The 13582-nt window shown below is 42.5% G+C and overlaps 1 protein-coding gene across 1 annotated transcript in view; it reads left to right on the forward strand.

The window, feature by feature from the left end:
* Positions 1-1171: 1171 nt before the first annotated feature.
* HS6ST3 (heparan sulfate 6-O-sulfotransferase 3) overlaps positions 1172-13582 on the forward strand; it is a 737965-nt gene continuing 725554 nt past the window's right edge. The window contains exon 1 of the mRNA XM_007960710.3: positions 1172-1983. Within this exon, the coding sequence (XP_007958901.3) occupies positions 1277-1983 (707 nt within the window). The 5' untranslated portion in view covers positions 1172-1276. The remainder of the gene's footprint in view (positions 1984-13582) is intronic.

Consider the following 13582-nt stretch of genomic DNA (forward strand, 5'->3'; position numbering starts at 1 on the left):
GCCTGATACACAGTAGGTGCTTAATGGTTAATTGATGCTGGTTGAATACAGTTGTATAGTTCGACGCACCAAGTTTGTTGTTCAGGGAGGATCAGCATAAAACTCGAGCACCAGTTAGAATGTCTTGGGTAGAAATTCACAGCAGTCTGGAGCCACGTTCCCCTGCCGAGAAGGGAGCTGCCAACCCGTGTGAAGTCTGGTCTAGGTGAGTCTTCTCGGGAGTGTGCAGGTGTTATTCCTGCAAATAAGGCCGGCCACTACCAGACGGAGAAGCTGCCCATTTTAAGGTCTGAGATCAGCGCCAGCGACGCTTACCTCGGGGCCTCTTCTCGCCCCACCTTTGCCTTTCTGCCAAATCTCTCCTCGCTCCAGGCCGAAGGGATTCCCACCCCCAGCTGCCTCATCCGAGCCCCGCGGAGCAGCGGACTCCTCCCCTGGAAACTCCTCCGGGGCTGGGGAAGGCTTCGGCGCATGCTCCGTACCTAGGGCAGGTTTTTGCTGCGGGTAGCAGGGCTCCTGTCACACCGGCTGGCGGGTTGTGGCGGTGCCAGCCTGTGTGTGCGAGTGTGTCTGCGTGCCTGCGCCTGGGCGGACAGCCCGGAGCGGCAGTGGGACTCGCCGGGAGAGGCGTCTCAGCAGAGGCGCCTCGCCCGCTGCCGCTGCGTTGCGGGGGCCGCTCTGCAAACTTGCGGCGAGCGCCGTCAGCCCTCGCGGCTCCAGAGCCCCGCGACCTGCCGGCAAAGGCGCCGGGCGCGCGTGCCGGGCGCGGTGCCGCGGCCGGCCGGGGCGGCGGGACCGGGCCGCGCCTTCGCCCTTGGCCGGCGCCCTGGCGAGCCTCATGCAGCTCCAGCGCTCGCGGCCGCAGCTACCCGGCTCCCCGGCTGCGCGCTGCAGGTCCAGGACCCGAACCGCGCTCCCCAGCGCCTGAGCGCCCGCAAGCCGCCGGCGGGATGCCGCGCGTCGCCTGAGAGCGCCGCGCCGGGGCGGGAGCAGGGAGCCGGCTGGCCCGGGCGCCCCCGGGAGCGCAGGGCGCCCCACGCCGCAGCCGCAGCCGAGCGCGCCGGCGCCCGCCTCCCCCGTCCGGCTCGCAGGCCCCGGCTCCGCCAGCCCCAAGGGCCGCGGGGCCGCCAGCCAGCCGCACGCCTCGGCGTCAGGGGCATGGAGGAACGGCGGGCTCCGAACCGCGCCCCGGAGTCCCCGAAACTTCCGAGCGGGCGCCCGTCCGCCCTGCCGCCGCCGCCGCAGCCGCTTCGCCTGACGGCCTGAGAGCGGGACCATGGATGAAAGGTTCAACAAGTGGCTGCTGACGCCGGTGCTCACTCTCCTCTTCGTGGTCATCATGTACCAGTACGTGTCCCCTTCCTGCACCAGCTCCTGCACCAACTTCGGGGAGCAGCCCCGCGCGGGGGAGGCCGGCCCGCCCGCCGTCCTGGGTCCCGCCCGCCGGGCTCAGGCGCCGCCCGAGGAGTGGGAGCGGCGGCCCCAGCTGCCCCCGCCGCCCCGGGGGCCCCCCGAGGAGCCTCGGGGGGCCGCGGCGCCAGAGGAGGAGGACGAGGAGCGCGGAGACCCCGGGGAGGAGGAGGAGGAGGAGGAGGAAGACGAGCCGGACCCCGAGGCCCCGGAGAACGGCTCCCTGCCCCGGTTCGTGCCACGCTTCAACTTCACCCTGAAGGACCTGACCCGCTTTGTGGATTTCAACATCAAAGGACGCGACGTGATCGTGTTCCTCCACATCCAGAAGACCGGGGGCACCACGTTCGGACGGCACCTGGTGAAGAACATCCGGCTGGAGCAGCCTTGTAGCTGCAAAGCCGGCCAGAAGAAGTGCACCTGCCACCGGCCTGGCAAGAAGGAGACGTGGCTCTTCTCCCGCTTCTCTACCGGCTGGAGCTGCGGGCTGCACGCCGACTGGACGGAGCTGACCAACTGCGTGCCGGCCATCATGGAGAAGAAGGACTGTCCCCGCAACCACAGCCACACCAGGTACTGTCCCCTGCCCCGTCTCAGTTCTTCCCCTCCCACCCCCACCCCGTCCCTCTTCTTCAGTCCTGACCCAGAGCGACCCCGCGCTCCCTGCCCCTGCCGATGGTTTCCTGGCGTCTTGGGCGGTTGGCGCCGTGGCTTTGGGGAGAGATGAGAGACGTCTGGATAGTGCCCAGGTCCTGAACTCGTTCTTCCCCCAGTCCCCACCGCTTCCCGCCACCCCTCTGTCTTCACCCTCTAAGGTGTGCGGAGCCACCGTGTGGATCCTGCCTGGTGCCTATAGCACAGCCTGGCCTCCCTCCCAGTGGACGCAGGAAAAACGCCCTGAAATGGGGAGGGAATCGCGGTCTGGGTTAGACCAGCCTTGCAAAATTGTGAACTTAAGTTTTGGGAGTGCAAACCCAAACCCAGGAAAAAGAAGGGGGAGTAGAGAGGCAGGGCAGGAGTTTTCCAGGTATGGTGAAGCTGGAGACGAATATGATCCCTCTATAAGTGGCTTTTGGGTGGCAGCTCAGGAAACAGTCAATCCTCTTGGTGACACCTTGAAGATACACGTGCAAATTTCTGCTTTACCTCGATAGATAACTCTAATTCTGGAGATGGTCTTTGTTGCCCAGCAGTGCCAGGATTTGGACTCACCTGTCCTCAGAAAGATTTCCATGCTCTTCCTAGGCCATTACATCAACTTATTCCAAAAGTACCTATTAAATGCCTACAGGGTGCCTGACAGTGTACTAGGTGCTAAGTGAGTATAAAGATGAAATAACATCCCTTGTTTTCAGGATGGAATGACATTCTTGATCCCCTGCCTCCTAGCCTTAAAAAACAGTAATACAGTGGAGAATTAGGAAAGTTAAAAATCTTAATAGCCAATGAAACTGCTTACATTATTAACATGCTTTGAGAGAGACATGGGCTTAAGAATTTGGTTGAAGGTTCTTTCTGCCCATTGCAGTTCGAAGATTAATCTGACATGCTTGCTCAAGGACGAAAATATTAAAAGCTTGGAACACTAGTTCATTGAAGTTTTTATCTTAAAGGTTTCAAACAATTTGGTATGAGGAAATAGGAATTTAAAAGCTCAAGCTCATTATGTTGATAGCACAGATAGCTTTTGCATTTGACGTTATAGAAAAGCTTCATTTACTGGAAGCTACCCAGATTCTGGAATTCACCACCACTGAAGCATCTAATTCTACTTCGTTTCTCCAAGAATGAGTGAAATTTCATTATGGGATTTTTTACTCTGGCAATTTTTCAAATACTTTCTCTCCTCCCTGCTTCTTTTCCTCTTTCATGCACATTGGTTAGAATAAGAAACTGGATTTGGAATGAGGGCATTAGGCTCTTCTCTTAGTATATTTTACAGATCCTTTGCTTTTAAATATTTTTAATAGTGTATGACTTTAGATCCTGCCACTCTCTTTTAGCTTAAAACAGTTTTTCAGTTAAATATTACTTCCAAACCTCCTAACACATAACATGATTACTTCAGTGAGACACAACTTCTGCTACATTTCATCCAACCTTGTACTCCGTTTAGATTAATTCCCGATTGACCCCAAAGAGTTTGCTAGACTGCTTCCCAGCTTCCATTTCACTAAAACTGGAGTCTTATTGATTATCACATAGAAAAGTCTGATTACTCTTCAGTAGGGGCTGGCATTATTTTTGTCCCATGTACTTAAAAGTCTTAGTAAATAGATGAAGATTTTAGAGGACTTAGAGGAGGATGTGGAATCTAAAAATAATTAGATTTTTGCTTAGTGATGAATAATGCTACTACAGAACCTGAATAGGTGACAAGCAGTAAGGTCTCACTTCTATAGGAAATACTTAATATCTCTTTATTCTGTGACATAGGAAAACTCCACCGTGACTGTTTAAACATACGATTTCTAGTGTATGATCAAATTATTTTCTTTGTTTAGTAACGGAGCATAAACATTCATTTCTCCCTGAATCACAAGTTAGCAGACAATTAGTCACCCTGTTCTGGTTTCCTTTTCTTTCTTAAAAAACACATTTTTGGTAGTATCTTGTTTTTACCTCATTTTATAATCCTTCTTTCTTTTCCTTCCCACCCTCTCTCTCTTCCCAGTAATTCTCAATTACTTCCTTGCTCTGGATGCTGTAGGAGGGAATAGTTGTGGCATATGTGAAGTGCCCTGCATCAAAAGCTATAGGGAGAAAGTTGAAAGGATGTTAACAGTAGCATCTCTCTAGCAGAGTAGATTGAATTAGTTGTCTGTCATTGTAATGTCTGTGTACAGCATTCTACAGTCAACTAGATTAGCCTGGATAATGGAGGGTACATTTTCACAATGCAAAATGGCAGATAATCTATTGGTACATAATGGAAACAAGGTTCTACTTCAAATAGGGCTGACTCTAAGCAAAATTGATAAGCAGATCTTGTTGATTTCGGTTCCCTAGTCTTTCTGCTTTTGGTTCCCACAAAGCGTCTCCTCCCAATTTCACTCAGAGATCAATGCCCTTATGGATCACATAATGGGTAAGAGTAAGGATTCTGGAATCAGATAAGTATGGCTCTTGTACTTACTAGCCGTGTACCCAGGAGTAAGTTACTCTTTCTGAGTCTCAGTTTCTTCACTTTTAAAGTGTAGATAATAATTAGTATGGCCATTATATTATAGGGGTGTTGTGAGAACTAAATGAATCAGTGCGTGCAAAATGCTTAGCATAGTATATATGCATAGTATAATATGCTGGCATATTGTACTTACTATGTGGATATATGGTAATAGTGCAATATCAGTTGTTAATTGCAATAATAGGTTCCCTATTCAAGGCCTTCTTCCTAAAAAACCATGAGGTCAATTTGTTAGAGAAGCTCTGTATAAATGAGTCACCTTACAGAGATACCATTTTATGATTACTTGTACTAAGCATCCTAGGTTGCAAACTTAAACAATAAGTTGAAAATTATGGACATTTGGTCATCAGTCTTTGACCAAAGGTGGGAACAAAGTTAGGGGCACACAATATAATTGGATATACATTCCTTTGGTAACACAAAAAACTATCTGGAATGGTGAGAGAGGAGGTGAGAACATCTAGGACTGAAGGCAGAAGAAGGAAGCCAACTCTGAAGAGAAATACATGGCAAACCTGAAGGGGCCATCATATGGATTATGTGGGCCATGAAGGGGCAGGACCTTGGGCTGGTGGTTTGAATCCAGCACAGAGGTAACTTCTGACCACAGAAACTGGTTGGAATAGGATGATGGCATATTGGAATGACCTCTTTTATCATATCACTGATGGTTTTTTCCCATTATTTTTGTGTTGCTTTTCCCCCCAGTTACTTTTTTTTTTTGGCAGGTTATTCTTTCTCATTCTCTTTATGCTTCCTTCTTTATTACTGTATATCCATTTATCTGCATGTCCAAAGCCCTAAAAGACTCCTTTTTAGCATTCTTGAGTATGTATAGAATCATAGCATTTTATGGCTAAAAAGGACTGAAGAGAGAATCTAATCCCACATTTTTCACGGGGAATGTAACCATAAAAAGGTGAAATGACATACGTAAGGTTTCTTGAGGGAATTCATGTCTTCATTTTCATAATTTATATTCAATGTTTTGCTTACTATATATCTTTTGCTTACTATATATCTTCTGTTTACTATGGAAAGTGTAGTGGAGTGTGCCTTAAGCACCTACTTACTATGTGCCGGGCACTACGATAGTTCTGGGAATTGCGTTGTAAACATTGGCAGCCCTGTGTAGCCTAGGCTTCATCTTTGGTAAGTGAGTATCACTCCCATTCTTAAATAATGATGGAAAGATATTCTATCTGCATCATTTTGTAAGATAGGATGGCAATTTTTCTCTTTTATGACCTGCACTCTGTTAGTTTTGTTAGAATAGTTTGAACCCTGTGGATGTTATATTAAATAGGAACGTCTGTGTTGCAAGTTATACAAACCTAACTCAAACTTATTTCAGCCAGAGGGGAATTATTGGCTAACCCAGTCACACCACAGGAAGGTGGGGGAGAGGTGGTTTCAGGAATGACTGGAACTGGAGATTTGGGGTCTTTCTTCCCATACTCCTTTGCATATTGATCTCATTCTGTCAAATTGGCCAATTCCACAAGGTGGGCAAATGCTCTTCATATCTAATAGCTCCACAAGCCGAGAGGGAAGCAGGCCTTCTCTGAGTTCCAGTTTGAAATTTTTGGGAATGACTCTGATTAGCCCAGCTTGGAACTTGTGACTGTTCTTTCAGTCAATCATTGTGGCCAGGGAGAGAGATAAGGTTATCTGACTCACCTTGTATCACAGAACCATTTATATGACTGGTGTATGTGTGTGTGTGTTTGTGTGTATGTGTGTTATTAGGAAGAAGAGGAGCTACCATAGATACAGCTCCTGGATGGACCACTGGATTCTGGACAACCCCTCCAACTGTGTAAACTGTAGATGCAAATACAGGAGAAATAAATGAACCTTCAGATCTCTCTCTCTCTCTTTTTTTTGTATTCCACTTAGGAAAAATTTTAAGTCAAACTGCAACTCGAATTTATTTGCAGCATCTGGAAACCATGCCATATGAGAATTAATTGAAAGAATGTGTAATATTTAATACGGAGATGAGAAAAATAAGGAGAGACATAAAAGCTGCCTTCAAATAGTAAAAGGAATGAGACGTGAAAGGTGAGGGAGACTTGTTCTGTGTTGCTCCAAAGGGTAGAACTAGGATAAGAAGTGATAGGATTTCAACTTAGAGTAAGAAAGAAGTTAATAAAATTTATAACTGTGTAAAAAGAGCATGAACTCTTTGGTGCTCACTCTCAGTAAAAACTCTAGGTATGTCTGGTTAACTACTGATGTTGTAAAAGGAATTTCTTCTTGGGAAAAGGCTTAGCCTGGATGGCCTTTTATTTTAAGTTTTGTTAGTTCTAATCTAAGGTGAGTGCAGGGTATCTCCTCTTTCCTACCCTATGCATAGGAAAAAAAAAAAAAAAGGATTATAAATGAACTAGTCCTCTAGCATTTGTAAATATTTCTACCAAGGAAACTTTTTGTAAAGTCTGATGGTATAGACTGTTTTACACATTCAGGGCCAAAAGCAATAAATGGGTCCTGTGTATTAGGTCGTCTGCTTCTTAATAATAAGTATAAAAAGATAAGATGAGAAAATGTAACACAACTTGCCACAAAAACCAGAACCACTTTGAAACATTATCTGGTTATTGCTTTTCCTTTAGACAGCAGGCTAAAATATATAAGGAGGTTACAGAACTCTGTTTCAAAGACTAGACTATCATGGCCTGCACTGCTTTCTACAGCATAAGCTGTTTGATGTCTCTTCTAATTAGAATTGTTGAACTGCCAAGAAGGTTAATTTTTACCATAAGGTTTTTGTAGTGTAAAACTAAAGAGATATGAGATTGTTCTGTCTGTAGGCCATATCTACTGATTTGTTCATTATAGGGTCTCCTAAAGTATTGCTCTGCTTCAAACCAACAACATTTGCTATAAATCAGTAAGAGGTTAAATTAAACCCTTTCAGTTTTTTAAGTAGTGAAGACATGAATTGGAAGTAGTAAATGGTAATAGATGATTTATGCTTCTGCTTTCTTCTTGATAGTTACCTTGGAATTTTTGATTGGGTTGATTTTAGAGAAATTGAAATGTTCTCATAAGAGAAGTGAGGCCAGTTTAGCTGCCAACAATGTAGATTTGCTTAATCTTAGACTGTTATATTATTATTCCCCAAAGCTAATTATTATCATCTCATTTTGACTAAAGACAATCAGAAGCTTATGGCATTTGAAAGTTATTTATGCTTGATAATGAGCTAAACAGTTTAATTGAGACTGGCAAATCCTAATGTTATTTTAAGAGTCATAAAGTAAATTATTGGGCCAAGAAATAGGTTCAGTATGAAAACAATTAAATGGAAAATCCAAATTAATATTTTGTAGTAATCACTTATCTTGTTTTTGAGTTCGTTAGATTGTGGATATCATTTATAAATTCCCTGTTGATTTTAATTGGCCAAATTAATATTTTGTAGTAATCACTTACCTTGTTTTTGAGTTTGTTAGATTGTAGATATCATTTATGAATTCCCTGTTGATTTTAATTAGCTAATACAACTTTGTTTACATTATAACTGAGCATTCATGTTTTGGGAAGAATAGGAAATATTTTCTAACTTGGACAGTGTTATTTGTTTTTATCTTCCTCTGGCAAATACAGTTGCTCAGTAAGACACATGTAAAGTACCCAGCACAGAGATTAATTTATAGAAGATTCTTAATAAATATCAGCTTTTAGATTACCTTAAAAACATATTAGCATAACTTGACAAGATTGTGTTAGTTAAAAGATGGAATTATCAGAAGTTTTGTATCATGACTCTGTTATTTCAGGTGCAAATTCTAGTTATTAGTGGTTGCCTTCCATAATTAGCAAGATGCCCACTCCCCAGATTCTCTAGAACAGAAGTAAAAGTAAATATGGAGACCAGAGCTTATTGGACTTATTGAACTGTTGGACTTCTTGGACTATTTGAGGAGGTTTATCCTATTAGACTGTATGCCACACATCAGAAATTCATTTGTTTACTGACAGATGTATTTGACTCTTGAAAAGGATAATGTAATCATTCGTTTGTGCTTTAGAAAAACAATCAGCCTAAACTGAGATGTGAACTCTGATGTAGGGTGAGAGGATGAGAGAGGTATTTATTAATATAACCTCTGGTTCACATAGATGCTACATTACTACTGGTCAAAGCCAGGTGGCTGAAGGTGATGGTGGTTGGAGATTGTAATATTGGAGAACAATAGAAAGAGATGATGAATTAGGACAAAGACTTCAAGAGAGATTGGAGGAAAACAGTGACAAATTTATCAGCCACTGAAAATCATGCGAGTGCTTGATTTGTGATGTAACTGGGGTAATGTTTAAAGACATGGACCCTGGCCAGGCATGGTGGCTCACAACTGTAATCCCAGCACTTTGGGAGGTCAGAAGTAGGTGGGTCTCTTGAGCCCAGGAGTTTGAGGCAAGCTTGGGCAACAAAGTGAAACCCAATCTCTAAAAATAAATTAATTAAAATAAAATAAAATAAAATAAAAGCATGGACTCTGAAGTCAAACTACCTGGATTTTAATCTGATTCAGTCACGTTCTCTCATGTGGCCCTGGGTTAAGTCTATTATCTACTCTGCACTTCAGTTTCCTTCTCTGGAAACTGTCGGTAAGAAGAGCACTATCTCATGGTGAGCTTAGGACGAAGCCTGACACATAGTAAGGAAATCATGAAAGAGTTAGCTATTATTGTTTTCTCCTGAGACTCATCACATGCATATATGTTTGTTGTTATTGTTGTTGTTTTTGAGACCGAGTCTTGCTCTGTCACCCAGGCTGGACTGCAGTGGCAAGATCTCGGCTCACTGCAACCTCCACCTCCCAGGTTCGAGCAATTCTCCTGCCTCAGCCTCCCCAGTAGCTGGGATTAAAGGCGCCCACCACCACGCCCGGCTAGTTTTTGTATTTTTAGTGGAGACAGGTTTTTACCATGTTGGCCAGGCTGGTCTTGACCTCCTGACCTCAGGTTATCCGCCCGTCTTGGCCTCCTAAAGTGCTGGGATTACAGGTGTGAGCCACCACACCGCACCACATATATGTTGTTTTTGTGTAAAAATAAAATGATAGTTAAACCTGTACCATCTTTTTTGAATTTGGAACTTCTCCTCCTGAATAGTGTAAAAATGAATTTTCAAGCTGTGATGCAAAAGAGAAGTCATAAATTATAAAGTCAATGTTAATTCTTAGGATGCTGTGGATATTCACTGGGCACTCAGTCCAAGAATGGAAACTTGCAGTCTTTTTTCCCCCCAGCATATAGTTTTATTTTTTATGGGAAATTAATGAAACAGCAATAAAAATGTTTAAACATATACAATTAAATTCATACATGAAGCAATCCTGCAGTGAAATTGAATTAGTTGCCTGTGGGTACATAAATATTTGTAGTTCATTCCTATTATTAATATCTTACCATGCTTTTATTGGTAAGTACTGTGTCATTTGTTTTCAGAACCTTACATTTGACATTGTGTATTTATGTTTGCTCCTGCTATCTAGTTTCTTTATAAACATCAAAGGGTATAAATGCTAATCACCTCGATGTCCTTGGTATTTATTTATTAGATTTACAGAGTATTTCTTCCAAATAATTAAAGGCTCTGGATATTTAAGTGTAAACCTGAGAGATGGCATCTGTATTTTGTGGACTCTAGGCACATGGAGGATTTTATGAGTTTACTTCAAATGTGAAAACATAGACTTAGAAAGAAGAGCAAATATGGTTTTAAAGACAGACATGTGTAACTTAATGTGTGTCTGTAAATCTGAAGGTGATAGCCCCATGATATAGTAAAGAACAAGGTGACATGCCAAGAAAGAGATAACAGACAGTGATTATGTAAAGTGTAAATTGAAAGAATGGTACAAAGGAGGGAGAGAAGAAGAACAAAAATAGTCAAGGTAAAGAATGAAATCCTAAAATACCTGAATCAGAAAGAAGGTAATATTGAACACAGAAGACAGAAATTAATCTGGTATGCAATGGTTTGTCTCATTAGTGCAGTTATGGGAAGTAATCCACTATCCAGAAGGCTATCTGATTTGGAAGGTGAGTGTATTTAAGTGCTACTAATGTATATTTATCTACTTATACATTCTTTTTCTGAATCATGCTGCTGTTTTAAAGTATTGGTAGCTTTCCAGGTCCTGGCAGCAAGCAGAGGCACACTTCGGGATTTCAAAGGAACTAGTTTGAGAGGTAGGAACAGGGATAGGAAAACCAATATTGGACATCAAGGTACCTTGCAACCAGTAACAAGAGGAAACTGTTAACCCCATTGGATGTGAAGAGGCAAAAGGAGAGAACTGTGTTATCAGTATTCTTTGCCTGCTGGAGGCTGATAGGAGCCCCAGTTTCAGTAGTAGGGGAGAGCAGAAGGAGAAACTTCTGGAAAGGAGGTGTTTGCAGAAAGCAGCCACTGCTAGAGCTATAGAGCAGAGACCAAGAGAAAGGAGTGGCAACGCTTTCTCCTCCCACCTGTCCATTTCCTCCTATTGTCTTCCACAGAGTGAATCCACTTAGAAGCTAAAGGGCAAGAGATCTTGCTGATGCATCCGTGGCCTTCGGCAAGTCAGAGAAAGATGGAAAATGGATTTGGGGTCCAGTGATGGGAGGGATGAAAATGGAGACTAACTTGCACAGTGTCTAAAAATAGTTGGAAATTTCTTCTAATTCAGTTTTTGGATGCCCTGGTTGTGTTCTACAGATGAGACCAAGAACAGATACCCCGTATTTTAGTACCTGTACTGCATGTTTTCTGCATGGACCATTAGTCTCCACCTAAAGAATGATGAGTGCAGCAAAGGGCCGCTCTCCAAAGGAACAGTTACCACAGACAAAGTGACTTTTCGCTGAGTATTAAAAATAATGCTAGTTTGGGTGTTTGTCATCTTAGTACCCCAGAATCATCTGATAATTGTGACAGATTTGGCGAGTTGTATCTATATTATGATGCACAGTAGACAATACATATTTTGTGAATTTGAAGTTATATAACAATATTAGTTAAGGCATGACAAGTAGTTTGCAAAACTGACTGTAGTTTGCAAAAACCTTTTTGAAATGAGACCCTTTCTACCGCTTAGATTTTCTTCTAAGAGCATTAAAATTCTCTAGAGTAATATTTGCGAGCTTTAAGTCTCCAAAGGTAATAGGTGAGGGAAGAAATACATTGTGTCATGTTTGAAACTATCTCATATTTTTAGTTTTAATTTTAAAGGACTTTTGAAGCAGTATTTCCATATTTATTTTTGGGGAATGTGATATGTTGAAAGTATATCAAAACATATATGAAATAATGTTTTGACAGCATGTACCTTTTGGTGCAAAATATTATGAAGAGCTTCTATATTAGATCCTAAAAATATTTACATAAAATTGGTATGTGACAAAACTTGACACAAGAACCATCAATTCACTGCTTGAGTTCTGAGAGTCAAAATGCCATCAGCAAAACACTATTCAACATAGATATTTATAGATGATGAAATCCATATCCAATACCATGTCTGTAGGTAGTATATCTATTGAGATTGGTACATATATGTCACATTCATGTCTCCCTTCCAGAGGAGGGAATTTCGAGTTGCTGGGAACAATGTCATCCATGGAGAATATACCAACCTGAATCGTCTCTGTGATTGTACCTCCTTACACATAGCTGTCTTTTCTCTCCTCTCTCTCTTTCTCTCTCTTGCACGTGCACATACACCATTTTATGACATAGCTAGAGTCATCGATGGCCTGTCAACAAAAGGGTCATTTTCAGGTCTTTGTCTCTGAGGCCACAAAAAAATTGCGTGAGGAATTGTTTTCTACTGGCTATGAAAGTTATTAGTTCTAAGGAACGTGCACTCTGTTGGTCCGAATTTAAGTCCAGTGAATTTAAAAAATCTGGGAGAGGTATCAGAGAAGGTATTTTTTTTCCCCACACAGCTTCCTTGAGTTCCTTTTTGTGCCTTCTGTATATTCGACAAAAGAGGTGGACTAATGGAAATTTCTATTTGTAATATTTCTATGAATAAACATTTCTGTCACTACTTTTATTGATAAATGTCAAAAGTACTTGTGTCTAAAAACTTCTCACAACATGGAGGAACCTATGTACATTGGAAGTGTCCAATTTATTATCGGGTGCATTCTTAATTTAAAAATATTTGCTAGCTGGGCATGGTGGTGGGGGCCTGTAGTCCCAGTTACTTGAGAGGCTGAGGCAGGAGAATCGCTTGAACCTAGGAGGCAGAGGTGGTAGTGAGCCAATATTGGGCCACGGCACTCCAGCCTGGGTGACAGAATGAGATTGTCTCAAAAAAAAAAAAAAGAAAAGAAAAGAAAAGAAAAACAAATTGTGAACTCTCATGGACCATTCTTTGTCTTTTAAATTCAGACTTAGGCCTAAAATACCACTGCAGATAATTTCTTTGCTTTGAAGGTTTTATTCTCCAAGTTCCTTATGTGTGCTATAAAGAATAATTAATGTAATGAAAAAATCAATATTGCGTATAAATTATTTAGGCTTTACTATCATTGTAATTTTCTCTTCAACACCTATTGATCGGCAACAATTCATTTGTTAATTTCTTCCTAATAAGATATTCATTGTATTAGGTCTGTAGTAGTGCTGTCCCTGCACTTTCGCAAGCAAGTCATGAATTACTAATGATACATGGAACAAGTTAACTTACTAGTGAGCGGTATGAGATGGAAAACAGGCAAAGGGAGTAATTTGAAATGCAGTCCTATAGAAACACTGTGTAGGCGGACAACTGCTAATAATTCAGTGCGTATACTCTTGCAGGATATTAATTTGTACTTTAACATTTTATCGGTATGTGTTTTTTCGTGGCCTATATGTGTTTTCTTTTTAAAACTAATTTTAAAATCCATGATTCTCTTTTTTGAGAAGCAGGGTGGAGGGGCTGGTTTTCCCTAACCATTTACGGTAGTGCCCCGAAAATGATGGTTATTAAA

The sequence above is a fragment of the Chlorocebus sabaeus genome, chromosome 3, assembly GCF_047675955.1.
Source record: "Chlorocebus sabaeus isolate Y175 chromosome 3, mChlSab1.0.hap1, whole genome shotgun sequence".
NCBI lineage: Eukaryota > Metazoa > Chordata > Mammalia > Primates > Cercopithecidae > Chlorocebus > Chlorocebus sabaeus.